The sequence below is a fragment of the Neopelma chrysocephalum genome, unplaced genomic scaffold (assembly GCF_003984885.1).
Source record: "Neopelma chrysocephalum unplaced genomic scaffold, ASM398488v2 Primary Assembly neopelma1_80b, whole genome shotgun sequence".
In the NCBI taxonomy this organism is placed as follows: Eukaryota; Metazoa; Chordata; class Aves; order Passeriformes; family Pipridae; genus Neopelma; species Neopelma chrysocephalum.
This window is the reverse complement of record NW_020897742.1, coordinates 14,897,681-14,913,735: the sequence shown is the minus strand read 5'-3', so window position 1 is coordinate 14,913,735 and position 16,055 is coordinate 14,897,681. Positions and strand designations below refer to the sequence as shown.

Here is a 16,055-nt window from a genome sequence, read left to right as displayed (position 1 = left end):
CATAAGATGCCATTATGTGAAGCTGAATGGTATTTAAATAGCATAGATATCTACAATCACAATTTAAAAGCTAAAGGAGATGCAAGCTACTACATCTCTGAAGTAACAGATTGCAGCATTCTTTGTTAGACATCTCAGGAAGGTTTACATTCCTTGGATCTCTTACTATTACTTGTCTCAAGTGTTTTTCTTTGGTTTTAATTTTACTGTCATATATAACATAAAGAGCATGCAAATTTTCTAAAAGCAGATGCAAGTGCAGGACATATTACAGAATGAAAATTTCTGTCATAAACTTTACACTGCATTTTCAAAAGTACAATCACAAATTTCATAGACTATAAAATATTAAATGCTTTACATTTGAACATGGAGGCTTAAAACGCTTAACATAAATACCCATTTTGGTAACTGACTAGGCTAAAAAGTAGCTAAAAGGTACTAATTTAATTAAATTACTATTAAGTCAGTAATTAATTATATTAAAGAATTTAAATCGTATTCTGCCCACTTCGGATAAAAAAAGACAGGGAAGGTTTTACTTACCATGTGACATTGAAAATAAGAGACTAAAAAGTTTTAATCTGATGCTGATTTTTTATACAAATATAGAGGAGTTGTCAAGGGAAGTGAAGGTTTAGGGATAATCAACATGTTACACCATTTTCAACTGTTTATGATGTGGATGGCTACTCAGACCAGGAAACAGAGTGACCTTTTTTATTTGCCAAAAGTGCTGCACTGCTGTTTATGTTTTCATCTTTTCCTCTTGTAACACCTTCTGACCTCCCAATGGGCTTATAAACAACTCCTGTGTAATCTGTAACTGATCCCACTTTACTAATTTGTCTCCCATCATAATCCAAAACTAAGGAACTGCATATGAGAGTCGAGAGGAAAACAATTATTTAATTCCATTAATATTTTCAAGCTTTCCTGTTCTGCACCAGGACAAAAGCTAAGTCCTTTTAAAAACACTGAGGAAAAACAGTAAAAGACTGCTGACACAAGGAAAAATGGCAGAGGTAAACCCAAGAAAAGTCAATAGATTCATGTTTACAGCAACCACATGAACCAATTAACCTCCTGGTTTTAACCAAGCAGAGTACATAAAACTGTTACCAACGTATTACCCCAAAGCTTAAAATAGTGACTGAAACAGCGGCTAAGCTTTTTCCTATTTCCACCCATGTTTAGCTGAATTTTTGTCCCAGAACTGACACACATTCAGAGCCAAGGCCTTTTAACCAAAACTTTCTCGCAGAAAGTGATTTGGGCAAGGTTGAATTTACCAACAAAATGGTTTATCATAACCTTCCAAAAAACTAGCTAGTAATTTCAAAAGGAGCTTATGCCATGGACTTTATGTCTAAAATACACATACACATTGTTTCCAATGCCAAGCATTAAAAAAGATCATATGTGTAGATTCACCAATACAGTAAGAATAAGTAAGATGATTTGGGTTATTTTCTGTCAATCTTAGAAGTCTCATCATCTGTCTTTTCACTGGTACCTGGTATAAGGGTAAATTAAATTATAAACAGTGTGTCTAGTTATTTTTTCCAGAACAAGGAAACTCAGACTGCAGTTCTTATCTAGTCACATCTCTAGGAGATAGAGAAAGCAGAGTACAAAATCATTGAACTGCACTTGCTTTAGCACAAAAACTGTAGTGGATCTTCATCCTGATAAGTCAGCCTGAGCCTTACCATTCACAAAGTAGGTCTGAAAACACACCCCAAATACCCTCTCACAGTGCTACAGCTGCTAGAATTGTAAGCACTGAAGCAGCTCACAAGATACTTCAAATATTCCTCATTCAATTTGTTGTAACTCGAGAGGATAATCTCTTTATTCTTTTTGGCATCTGTTTGAAGACTCCTGTTGCCTGCCTAATCTTGGTATCTATTTTTACTAGTTTTATCAAATATTACATGTCTTCCTTTTGAATATAAAACCTAGGCTAGGTTGAAAGGTCAGAAGAGTTCTGTTGTAGTAACGAGGGATAAAAGAAAGCCTTAGAGATGACTGACATTAAATTTTTTTGGTGTGGAAATATTATACTCCCAAATTTACATAAACTTCTTAAAATCGTTACTGGTAAAATAAATCTATATGAGATTTTTATGGACATCTCCAATTTCTTATGTGTTTCAGTTCCTAGTGATTTGCCTTTCCCTTTGGGAACAAATTTGCAGTACCCCAGCATTTATCCCAACAAACCTACAGTGCCTATAACAGCTAGTTGTCTTACCATTCGCTTACTTTCCTGCCTGTTACAGGAATGTTTTATATAGAACATCCACAGTCATTCACTGTTCGAGAATATTTTAATCTCATTAGAACAAAATAAAGTGCTATTTAAAGGCATTTATTTCTTCAAAGTAATAATTCCTACTGAATCAAAATTTAGATGATAGGCATCAAGGAAATTGAATGTAACATGCAAAAAACCCATCAATTAATATCTACAGTAGCAATATCGACTGGACTTGCGGCTCAAGTAAATTAATACATGGGCTCCTACTGTACATACTTAAATCTCCATGTTTCAGAGAAGGGTGAAACAGTTCTGTTCTCCATCTAACTGCTTATATTGTTCTTTCAAGTGGGGTGAAGCTTCAGAATCAACAACTTTCTCTATAACCAACGATATTTTACCACTGTTAAATCAGCTTTTTAACTTTAGCAATGCTTAACAAAAGTATCTGCATCTGCTTTAGCCCATTCTTAGTACCCTTCCTCATAGCCCTCTGTGGAAATTAGTTTTCACATATACATATAGATTACACTTCATGAGTTAGCTTTCTGAAACAGACTGATCTCTTACATCTTCTGCCTTTCCTTTACAAGGCAATTTTTATTTTACTAAATTTAATTTATGTACTGTTACCAATTTTTAACCGATCATTAAATAAAGATGTAAGTAAAAACAAAGAAAAAACCAGGCTTTGAGATGTAAGGAATTGCACACATCAGTACAAATTAAAGTTGCTGCTTTCAATTAAATTCCACTCACATGATATACTTTAGGAAGTAATCCCTAATCCAACTCTTTTCCTTATGTATTTTATATTTTCAAAAATCTCAAATTGAATGTCTTACAATTCTCTGATGTTGAACAAAGAGTCTAGATATAAGCTTAAAATAGAGTATCTGCTTTGGATTTCTAATGTGCTACAGCCTATTGAAACACTAATATACTTGATATTTCCAGCTGTAAGGGCTTTCTTTCCCTTCAAAAGTCTGATGCCTTTGAACAGTATATATGACACTGCTTGAACTGTAAATACCCTGTTTGAATTATATAAATATATACATGCGTGTGTGTACCATATACGTACAATCCACATACCCTAAAAGAGCCAACTACATTGAAAATTTAGTAAGGAGTACACCTTACTTCCTAAAACGACACATATAAAACTGCCATAGGACAGAAGGAAATTCTGGCTTCTCTGAAGTCATATTTTTCATTGAATTTCCGAGATGTTTAACAGTTCAAAGAGCTCAAATCTGCTAACTGCTAACACTGATAAGCCAGTGACCCAAAGAAGAGGATGAAAAAGCCATACAGCTTCAGTGTCATTCAGTCATGATTTGGGACATCTATAGGCACATTGTGACAAGCAGCAGTAATAACTTATTACTAAGTAAGACCACTGAGAGAATTTTTAAACAAGGAAGGAAACATCCAAATTCATACTGAAATGCTTGGCTAGGTTTTTTATTTATTTATTTATTTAATTAGTCTCTACAGATTAAATATCCTATCAAAGTGTAAGAAGTCAAATCTTAGCTCCACAGCTGTAAATGGGAAGATGCAGCTTCACTTAATAGATGAAAGATCTAGAATACAGATTAGAAGTTAATGTAGTTTAATACTCACAACAGAATATAAAAACTTTTCAAAGATATGAAATAATTCTGAAGAAGACTCAGAACTTTAGTATCTTGGCAGGAAGTGGTAAAAAAAAATTAAACTTAAAAATGAGAGAACATTAACTGTGAACTCTCCAGACAGGAATACTTGTACAAGCAATTTAATATTTTTCTTAAAGACAGTATTGGTACTAACATGCAATTTAAACAGATACTGACTTCACTTTGCCTTTCATCGTACTGAGTTATACCAGCTTATCTCCGCTAACTTCACACATCTAGCTATAAGTTCTGTTAGTTTCAGAAAAGCAGAATTAGATGCAACAATTTAAAATCCTTTCTCAAGAAAAATTGTACTAGATATTCACATATTTACAAAATTTTCTTGTTAATTTGTCCCCTATTTCTCCCAAACATCACTCCAAAATTCCTGTTAATTGTCAAAAGATTTTTTTTCCATCAGCATCTCCCCAATACATTGGCACCTTCAGTAATACCTTTCATCTCTGACATTGTAGTGATTTAATCTAGAAGGAGATTGACTGAACAAGACACCTCTAAACTTGAATTTTACTGTCCCAGAGATGCATTTATTGGGAATTCTAAAACTGAGTTCAGTCAACTGCCTATTACATGTCAGTCCTTTCAAAGTTTTAGCAATGACTTGGTAAAATCAAAGGTGATTTAGGAATATTTGGAAACATCTTATAGTTGTTACCTTTTTGTTCAAGAATATAAGATATCCATTGCAGTCTGTATAACATGGCTTCAGGATTTAAGTTTGAGATAATAACTGTTCTACACTTACATTTAACTTGGGGTCAGACCATTTGCAAAGGCACTGAACAATGACTGTGGAAATAAAAATATATTTCAGTTTGCTCACTGCCTGAACTTGACAGTATACTCTGAAAAGCCATGGGAAACTTGAACAGATCTCTCACAAAAAAGACGGAGAAGTGAAAACATCTTTTAGAAAAAATATATCACAAGGAAACTCACAAAAATACCAGTGCAAGAGGGAAGTATAGAATAAGAAATTACATTCCTTTTTTTTTTCTTCCTTTAACAGCAGCTACCAGCTATTTTTAAAGTGTCATTTGTATTCTGTTAAGTGTGATACAGAGGAATATACAGAGGAATCACATTTATTTGTGGACAACCACAACTGATTTGTATGACAGCTATGAAAAACCTGCATTTTTAACATATATTTTGCACAACTTGCCTTTCTGGTTTTGTTTTGCTATGACTAATGCTGTTACATACTTACTCTGACAGGCATACTGTGACATGGAAACTGGTGGAGGAGGTTGGACAGTTATTCAGAGACGTGAAGATGGCAGTGTGGACTTTCACCGGACATGGAAAGAGTACAAGATGGTAAGCAATGTTTTCTGAAGCCTTAAATATTAGTTATTATTATCTGAAATCTAATACACTAAAGTTACATTAATAGCATCAGAATGTAAACAACTTTAAAAAGTTGTCTATGTCCTTAGATGCTCATTTAGAAAATGTCAGAGTCGAATAAGTTGTTTGTCTAAGCAGACTTGCAAGTGTGATGTTTGTTTTCAAAGAGAAACCTTACTTTTCTTTAATCAACTGTTCCATCATATGTCTACATTTTTTGAGTTATTTATATTTGTGTTTCTAGTGGCAACAGTCGAAACTGCTCCAAATCCATGAAGTAATACTGATTCACTGTTTCAGATTCCTGAGCTTGTCTTTGCCGAAATTAACTTTTTGAAATATTACAGACCAATAACCCTCATAGACACAGTAAAATTCTCAGTTGACAGACTTGAAAACTATTAAACTTAAAAACAGATAAAGTGATAATTTCAAAATCAAACAAAAAACCCCAACAAAACAAAGCTTTAATATAACATATAGTTTAAAATATTACACCTTGAATTACAGGGATTTGGTGATCCTGCTGGGGAATACTGGCTGGGAAATGAGTTTGTTTCTCAATTGACTAATCAGAAGCGTTATGTTCTTAAAATACACCTGAAAGACTGGGAAGGAAATGAGGCGTATTCATTGTATGACCACTTCTCTCTAGCAAGTGAAGAACTAAAATACAGGTAAGCAGAAAAATCAGACTTGAATAAAACAAAGCTCTGATAGTAATCATTCTAAACTGGGTAGATGCATGGACTTATTTTGTACAAATCATGACTATTTTTCACTCAGAAAATAATGTTTGCTCCATTTTTTTTACCTATTGCCTAAAAAAATTATTTCTTTTTCCAAAGGAGAAAATGTGTATTTTACTAGTGCACACTGGGTGAGTGTAACAAAAAAATGCAAAGATAAAGAGATGGTAGGGAATAAGATAGGATACATGTGCCAGTATAGTAGATGGGAGTGCAGAGTCATCAGGACAATAGGAACCTCTCTGCAGTTGCTATCAAATCCTGATTCCCTGCAATAAATACATTTCTGGAAGGTGGATGACTAAGATAAAGGATTTTCCACTTAAGTCAGTGGTTAGTAGGAACTGTTCTATTGTCATGAAGAGCACACTGAGGTAATCTGGCCTTATGCTTCCACAACCCACTGGCTAAGATTCTCAAAGAATAACTCTCTTACCTGTGAAAATGAAGCAAATGTGCATTTTACACACCAACAAACTTCTTAATTTAAACACCAGATTTTAATGGACCTATTAATTATGCTCCCATCATCCTGTAAAATGTAAAGCTTCATAATTTCTTCTTACATCTTAGTTAGAATAAGAAATAATATACATTTTAAAGAAATACTTTTTATATAAATACTATCATAGTAATATACACTTTTAGTAGTATCACAGTATTATACATTTTGAAATAATTTCATCCACAGCTGAAATATATGGGCAGTTCATAGTTCATTCTCCCGGCTCTCTGTAAATGCAGTAGATACTGTTTGATTTGTTCGAGAAGAAACTAGAGACTCCACAGTATAACATGCTTTCCTACTACATGGTCCATGAAATGTTTCTTTTTAATAATCATACAGAATCATGGAGCTTTAGGTGACTGGACAGAAAAATTACCTACATTTAGGTGAATTTCTCCAAGATTTCTAGCAGCTATTTGTTGTAAATGAAGTCAATCTGACACCTGAGAGAACTGATGCTGTTATTTCAACTCAAGTCTTATATGCAAGCAAAGCAATTCCAAACCATCAGCATCTGCCCCCCACAAAACATTAGATCTTAATGCTTTGGTAGTATACAGTTGTCTCAACTCCAAAGTAAATATTTTTTCATCTGGAAGCAGTCAGAATCTACAGCAGAGATTTTTTTTTTTAAGTAATGCTTTAAAATACTTAGAAAGGCAACCTTTGCAAATTGGGTCATTACCCTTGTCTATTTACAATATTAAAAAATAATTACTGAAAACTAAGATGGTAAAAGAAACTTTCTTATAATATGCAACCAAACATGGAATGCATCATAAAATGGAGTGGTTTAAAGAATATATTTAACATTATGAAAAAGAAAAAAACCAAAGAAAGTATTCAATTAAGAGTATCTTCGATGCCCCATCTGGGGGGCAGTGTTCTAGGCCAGGCTGGACAGGGCTTTGAGCAATATGGTTTAGTGAAAGTGTCTCTGCCCATGGCAGGGGGACTGGAACTAGGTGATCTTTAAAGTCCCTTCCAACCCAAACCATTCTATGAATCTGTGATTCATTACATAAAAAAAGATTAATACATTCCAAATGCTGGAAAGACTATGAGTTGGACCATAAAACTGAAATTTCTTTATAGAAAAACTGAGATCAGAATGGACTTTGAATCAAACTTTCTGACCTCAAAGCTAAGAAGTCAAACCAGGTTGCTCAGGGCTTTTCAGTTATGTCTTGATAACCTCCAAAGGTGGAGACTGCACAACCTGCTTGTCTGTCCTTGTGGCAGAAAAAGTTTTTCCTGATATCTAGTCAGAACCTCTCATTTCGATTTCCATCCACTGCCTCTCATCGTCTTTTATATTAAGCTGTACTTTAAAAAAATTATTAATAACAGTAAATGAATAATACTGTGCTTACATTAGACTTCAAATTATATTTAAGGATCAAGCCTAGGTGCATACATTATACTTGGAAATTTTAATATAATTTATGTTATAAATTGGCTTACATAATTTTGAACTCACCTTAAGAAAAAAACAATAATTTTTTGGAAAGACATTTTTGGGAAAATCTGTAATGAGCTGATCTTTTGAAACCTAAATGAGTAAAAATTCATTAATTCAATATGTTTCCAAATAAGGAACATAAAATGTGTTAAAATAACATGTTAAACTCCCAAAGACAACTTCTATCATAAGCAGAGAATTACATGCAAGATAAAGATTGATCCAGGGACAAGCTAATTCTCCTCAGAGATTCAGATCTCCTCCTTAAATAGAATGCCTCTGAGAAGCATGAGGTATCTGATACAGTAATGCAACCATCAAAGAGATACTATGGGAGCAGAGGGTTCAAGTCCTTCCAGTTCGGTGCTCTCTGTCTCTCCCCACTGCGACTGCATCAGCACCTGTGTAAGCACATCCCAACACAGCAGCAGCCTCACTGAAAGCTTACCTTGCTAGGGAATTGAAGAAAACTTAAATACCTGCGATGATTTCATGCTAATAAATATATGAGAGATGTGAAAAGGAAGAATAATTAGGAAAGTGGAAAGGGAAATACTGAGAAACTTCTAAAATACCAGTTACTAGCTTGTAATTAATACTCCAGATAATGCTATTATTTCTGATATATGCAGAGTTGTCATGCTAAACTGCTATGCTGTGTTAATAGCAAAATGGGAACAAAAATTTTTGTTTTAAACTTTTAAACTTAATTAAAAAATATTTGTATTACTGTGGCATGAAAGTAGAACAGTGTACTTTCAGTATTAAGAAATACATGATCTACATGAAAAATTCCAGGAGTTATTATATACTTGCTCTAATTTGCTTCTAATATGATGACATGAACATCATCTCTATAAATGTGGAGGCTGTTCATGAGAATATTGTGCTGACCATTTCTGTTCATATGAAAACATTATGCTGAAAAACAGCTTACAACAGTACATTGGCCAGAAGAGAACTTAACTATTTGAACAGGATATTTATTGCAAACTATTCCATCATTATTTTGCAGATCAGATACCATCAACTTCCACTTAATAATTGTTTTTCCATTTCTCACTTCTACAGAATTTACCTTAAAGGACTTACTGGGACAGCGGGCAAAATAAGTAGTATAAGCCAACCAGGAAATGATTTTAGCACAAAGGATGCAGACAATGACAAATGTATTTGCAAATGTTCACAAATGTTAACAGGAGGTAGGAATGTTTTTATGCTTTTCAGCCTTCCTATTTTTATTGGCAGTGAAATTGTCTATGAGATAAACAGTGATAATTTTGAATTAGTAAATTTTGACTACTAGTATGGTGACTCCAAATGAAGTATTTTATCATTTTACAATGGTTAGTTAAAGTAAAACAAGAGAAGTTAAAAGTGGAGGGAAAAAAGTCTCTAAAGCTGGGGTACAAGAAAGTCTGTAATTGTGGAACTAATCAGAAAGACAGCAGATTCTTCCTCCAAGGAATGAGATAACAGTCAGAGATCAAAACACAACTCCCTGAAAAAAACCTGTTTCAGAGATCCAGCTCGTCAGTGAAATGGCTCCTGATTCTTTAGGCATAAACTCTTTCCCTAACTACCCAGAGGAGAAAATCCCCAAAAGCTGCTGTGTACTGCACGTGCTACAAAAGGCAACATGAATTATAAATATATTTTGATATAATTATGAAGTGGTAAAGATACATCACAGATATGAGATATCTACATTTTTCTAATGATTATTCACTAGTTATTTGAGTTCTAAGTGATATTTTTATCTTCAACCAAATTCTATAATTTTTTAATCTAGAATTCCACATTCTGAAATGTAAACAACTTCTTTGTAAATTTGACTTCTCTTCCTGTTATCTCTTAAGCAATGGTTTGTTTTCCTCTAGTGCAAGTTGCAAGAAAAAAAAGACAGCTTCAGTTTATCCAGAAGGATAATTGGATTACTGCCCTGCAAAACAGAACACATATACTATCACCATCATAACAGAAGTATAAAAATAATATTAATAAAAATAAATTTTCCTTATGACCCACTAACAGGTCAGGACTATAAGGATACACAATGAGGGCTGCTTTTCTCTCCTTTTCCTTCTTACCAAGTCTCAGAAGGTTTTGAACTGATCTGCACAGAGAACTGAATTAACCCTCTAGAAAGAATTGAGTTCAAACCTGTGAAGAACAGGAATTTACCAAAGAGTAGATAAAATCAAAGACAACTCGATATCATTATAGTTTGTGTTCTGCCCTCAGACTGTCAACAGTTTGATGTTGTTAAGCTTGATTGAACACCTTCCCTTCTCAATTTTAAAGTACAATGTATTACATAAGCTTCAAGAATATGTAGTTGATACATAAAATACACTTCTTTCCTGAGTTTGAGGCAAGTATTTTATACCGACACTTCCAAATCTTAAGAATGAAAAACTGGATATAGATTTCTTTCTCATTTCTGGACAACAAAGTGACCTTATATACTATTTTGAAAATTACTTCTGCTGCTGTTTGTCTTCTGTCTTGTAGGATGGTGGTTTGATGCCTGTGGTCCTTCTAACCTCAATGGAATGTATTATCCATTACGACAGAACAACAACAAGTTTAATGGGATCAAGTGGTACTACTGGAAGGGCTCGGGATACTCTCTCAAAGCTACAACTATGATGATACGACCAGCAGATTTCTAAGTGTTTTTGAATTATGTGAATTGTATAGTCTTCAAAGACTTAATTTGCCAAGCATATAAACACACATCTGCAACTTGTCTCATTTTTCAAGCCCAAAAAACATGCACTAGTCTTCTGAAGGAGTCAGTTCAGTATAATTCCTGAATTGCAATAGCCTTGATCAGCTAAAGCTCATATTATTCAACCAGACACAAAGTCTAAAGCATCAACCCAATATAGCAGTGATTTGGCCAAATGACTGAATAAAAAGAACATCCAAGAAACTGGCAGACAAGGACTGTGTTTTACCAATCATTTATGCTATGTATGTGTTAGTAAGTAACTGGAACTGTGAAAAAAAAACTAAAATAGTTTTAGAAATACGTGTTTTGCCTCACCACTGTACTTTAAACATTAATATAAAACACTTAGCTAGATCTAGAACTATTTATCTTTATCTTTCTGTGTCATGTTTGCCCTTTATGTATATAAAAAAATACTTTCCTGTAATTAGCTCAATACTGTAATCAGAGAATACATTCTTTCCCTCCATAATCTCCTAAACAATTCTTACATTTATTTGGGGATTTTTTCCAATAGCCTGTATTATGTTATTTAACAGAGGAAAAATAGCATTTGAATAGTTTGCATTTATTCTTGGGGAAATACCATGTACAAACCCCACCATTTCTTTCAGTTTGTACTATTACAGTAACTATCTTTAAATTACAAAAATCGCTATAAATTACAATATAGTATGTATTTCTTTATATTTTTATGAAGATTGTACCTTTTTTCTTCCCTTGTCATTTACCTGTAAAATAATTGATCAGTATTCTACAAACTGAGACAACGGCATTAACACCAGATGTCCGGTTGTCTATGACAATCATTTATCACCTGGTGCTGTAGTATATCTATATGTTTTGTAAAAATAACTTATCTGAAAAACATATGCATGTTCTTTGATACAATTAAAATTATGCTTATGATATAAATTACTACATTTTAAAAACAGGAAACAAAAATCTGAAAGTAATCTGAAAGGTCACACTGTTGTTTTTTTCAGTAAGGTTAGGAATTCTCCCTAAAAATTTTCCATAGGTAGGCCCTCAATGTATGCCACAATGTGAATAAATTACTTCACTAGGTGATCTTTGCTTTTTTTTCCTCCTTCTCATTTTGTTACTATATGCCTTAAAAATTGTGTACTAAACACTACAGTTCAGATTGAGAAGATATTTCTTTATAAATCACACAAAATAATTTTATGGAGATTTTTCCCAAAATTAAGTTTAGCTTTTACTTCTCATGCTTAGTCTTAGCCTTAAAGTATTATTTTTGAAAAACTTTACTTTCAGCAGATGACTGAACTAGTTAAAATGCAAGAACAGGGCTCAAAACAAAACAAAATTCTCAGGCACAAAATTTCAGCAAGCTTAGTTAACAAAAAGGGCAACAAGGCTCATTAAAGGTCTAGAAAACATGTCTTATGAGGAACAGCTGAGGGAGCTGGGATTGTTTAGTCTTGAGAAGAGGAGGCTCGGGGGGGACCTTATCACTCTCTACAACTACTTGAACAGAGGTTTTAGCCAGGTAGGGGTTGTTCTCTTCTGCTGTGCCTGCAGTGAGAGGAATAGAGGAAATGGCCTTAAACTGAGACAGAGGAGACTCAGATTAGATGTCAGGAAAAAACTTTCACTGTTAGGGTGGCCAGGCATCGGAATAGGTTGCCCAGGGAGGTGGTGGAGTCACCATCCCTGGAGGTGTTTAAGAGGCATCTGGATCTGGCACCGGGTGATGTGGTTTAGTGGTCACACTGGCAGTGCTGGGTTGATGGTTGGACTGCATGATCTTGTAAGTCTCTGTCAACCTTGATGATTCTATGATTCTATCTTGAAAACAGTAAATGACTTTGAGAAAGATGGAAGAAAACTCTCCATTTTATACTGGCAGTCATTAAAGCTGCTGTCAGAGAACCCCACCACTCACACCACCACCATTCTTCACTAAAAATGTGTCATCATTACTAAAGTATAGCAGATACAAAAAAATATTTCTAATATTACTTCATGATCTGATTTTAGATAAATCTAAAGAATGTAAATTAACAGTCATTGTCTGAAGACTTGCAAAAATAGTGTACTTAAAATTACTGCTTAATATTTTATTGTTTTTCATAGCAAACTTGTAAGGATATATGAATCCCAAACTAAAAAAAAAATATGTCATAAAATTGCTTTCATGAATTACTAAGAAATGTCTTAGAGAGCAAGTAGCAAAGGAGCTGCGCATACCAAGAAGCACACAACACACAAAGAGAGGCCTAGAGAGCTGGCATTTTTCAGGCTAGAGAGAGAAGGGGAAGGAGAGACCTTACTGCTGCCTAGAACTGCCTGATCGAGGACACAGAGAAGACAGAGCCAGACTCTTCTCGGAGGTGCGCCACAGTAAGACAAGATGCAGCAAATACAAGTTGGAAGTGGAGAATGTAAATTTTCTTTTTAATTTATTCACTCGCTACCATGAGGATGTACTGGACGAGTCCCTTGGAGCAGACTGTTGAACTAGGTAACCTGCAGAGGTCCCTGATAATCTGAAATATTTTATGATCCTGTGAAATCTAATAGAAATGCTGAGTATATATTCCTGCATTTCCTGCTTTGCTGCATTTAATTAGACAACTAAAGAAAATGCTCCCAATATTTGTGATACTAAGCATATCCACCCCAATAATCTATAGCAAGGAAAAAAAAAGCCAACAAAACCAAACAAACCAACCCCCAAAAAGCTTCTTGAAAACCATGATGGAATCTGGCACAGTATGAATGCTCAACTTGGCAGAAGAAAATAGTGCTAACTTCCAGTTGACATTAATTTTATTTATTTTGGAAAAAAACATTGTATGACAAAAATAATTTAATATTGCATGGCTAGTTTTGATTTGTTGAAAACAAGTCTTTCTAAAGCTTAAAACTTTTTCATGACTATTCTGGGAAAGTGATCAAATATATTGATGCAGATATTGAACAGATCAACTGTTTAATGAGACTTTTTCATTTTGGGGGAAAATGGAGCAATTTATCAACACTAATGTGAAATTTTAGAGTGAATATGTTTTTAAATGACATTTTATCTAAAGAGGATTGCATGGCTTCAACTGCAAACACCAAAGTGAAGTGAGAGGAAACATTTCAGAAGGAATGAAATAACACTTGATTTATAACAAAAATAAAATTAGTGTTTAATTGATTAGAACACATGAAGTACAGAAACTTGCAGGTCTGCACAGGCACACAATGCCCCCATATACACACTTTTGCACTTGTTCCTGATTCAGTATTTGAGAATAATCATTAGAGGCAGGAAAATTATGCTTCATTTTTGGACCAAAAAAATTGAGTCCAGGACCTGCAAATCTTTCCATTTGGCAATAGCATACCTCTCCATTTTATATACAAGCACAGGTAGAAATAAAATTAAAGTACATTTATACTTCAATAAGATCCTGGTTTATTCAGATGTTAATTGGTGGATCAATTTTTTGCATTTTCCACGCATACCAGAGTTTTTGCACACACTTCAAAAAGTAGTGGACAAAGGAGAAAATAACTCCTTACAGTATTTGCTTTAAAAAATATTTTTTTCTAGTAGGCTTTCTTTTTCACAAAACCTGTTTAGAGGGCCAGTCATTTCCCAGATAAACAAAAGAAGGTTCAGAAGCTTAAAGGACCATTAAACTTACAGGAGCCGCAGGAAAGCTGGATGAAAGCTCATATGGTTCCTCTGAAATCCAATGGCCCAGTTCCAAAGACCACAGAATCTAGAATTAAATAGGTAGTAAGTAGAGCTCTTATAGTTTCTAAAAAAATAAACGCTTTGAATGTGTAATTAGAAGTGACAGTGCTGTTGCAACAGTTGTTTGATATTTCATTTATCCAAACCAAACAAACTGCTGAAAAATCACGCAATCAAAGAAGATACAAATTTTACAACTGAAACAAACTATTAAAATACCAGCCATATTTCTATGCATAGCTACATTAAAATTTAAAACCTTGTGAGGATGTTAGAAAAATTAACTTATTTTCATCACAATACATAGAATTAGAACAAAGATTCCAAAAGGGAAGTTATACTATATCAGTTCTGTTCTCTTGGTTCAGTTAATCATTGAACTTCATGAGGTTTCTGTTAGCTCATTTCTCCAGCCTCTCAAGATCCCTCTGAACAAGAACACCCTGTATGAAATACTCCTCCATAGTTTTCTAACATCTGCAAACTTGCTGAGGTTGCACTCTTCCCCGTCATGCAGATCATAAATGAAGATGTTAAACAATGGTGACAAGGATTACGCAACTATTGCATAGAATATACATTACATATGTAAATTCAGCCTGCAAAGAAGAAAAACTCAATTTCATTCACTTTGGTCCCCTCCTCTGTAAATGTCATATTCTACAGCACAAAAAAAGGTGCAGAACACTCTCTAGAAAATACATAATCATTTGTGTTCAACTGAGCTCTGAAACACTGGATCAATATGATCCTTGGAGACTAGTAATCCTAACACTTTGGACTACTTTCAGACTTTTGTTCCCATCAGCGCCATCACAAAACTGTTAGCAGAAAAAACCCACTTAAAATGATTGTATTTTTAATTTCTGAAGGACACTATTTTTATTTTTTTTTGGTAAAACTTTCCCAAAACTGCTTCATCCAGCATATTTTTCCACACTGATTTTTTAAACCGTTCTTCAAAACAATTTACAATAACTTGCAGTTGGTAGACTATAATATTAAAAGCCCCCAGACAGTGTTTAGATACTATCCCTCCACTGGTTAAAGCATCATCTTAATGAGAAAACGAAAAAGAGTGAAGTTTCTACATTGGCTCTGTCCTTGAGTCATATAAAGGACATTTTTCTTCTAATTTGTAGATAGTCTAAATTTAGAAGCACATTCTGATGGAAGACAAGATTATTTTCCTCATTGGTTTTATCAGTGGTGAGCCATAAAGCTTCTTATATAGGTAGAAGACTGCTAAATTCTTTGCCAGTTTTGTCCACTCATTCCACTCAACAACTTTTCCCTTTAAAAGATATTTAAGCTTCACAACATCCTTCCAGCAGTTGCCATCTGGCACCTCTTAAATACAAGTCAAAGCAAGCAATGCTACCTACGAGTACCTACCCTGCTCTCCTAGAGCAACAGAGAGTATTAAAGGAAAAAGAAGCATACATATACCCCCAAAATGGGATATATGGAATTTATCAGAGAGTAAATCCCTGTTTTAGAATAATTCTACCTCTGTCACATTTACCCTAAATAGCTCTCTCACCATTTTAAATAGATGATGTCTGTTTCTTACTGTTAGCACAGCC

At 34.1% G+C, this 16,055-nt stretch overlaps 2 protein-coding genes across 5 annotated transcripts in view; one reads left to right on the top strand and one right to left on the bottom strand.

The window, feature by feature from the left end:
• The window catches only part of ANGPT2 (angiopoietin 2), a 42,401-nt gene extending 30,297 nt beyond the window's left edge, over positions 1–12,104 (top strand). For both annotated transcript variants that reach the window (XM_027690273.1, XM_027690272.1), the window contains 4 exons: positions 5,167–5,268; positions 5,809–5,975; positions 9,089–9,219; positions 10,532–12,104. In XM_027690273.1, the coding sequence (XP_027546074.1) occupies positions 5,167–5,268; positions 5,809–5,975; positions 9,089–9,219; positions 10,532–10,692 (561 nt within the window). In that variant the 3' untranslated portion in view covers positions 10,693–12,104. The remainder of the gene's footprint in view (positions 1–5,166; positions 5,269–5,808; positions 5,976–9,088; positions 9,220–10,531) is intronic.
• MCPH1 (microcephalin 1) overlaps positions 9,315–16,055 on the bottom strand; it is a 49,898-nt gene continuing 43,157 nt past the window's right edge. For 2 of the 3 annotated variants that reach the window (XR_003535360.1, XM_027690268.1), the window contains one exon: positions 14,132–14,494. Coding sequence is in view for 1 of the 3 variants with exons in the window: in XM_027690268.1 (XP_027546069.1) it covers position 14,494 (1 nt within the window). In the remaining 2 variants the exon portion in view is untranslated. Of the gene's footprint in view, positions 9,960–14,131; positions 14,495–16,055 lie in introns of those variants that run through there. The other variant, XR_003535359.1, reaches the window with a different exon arrangement.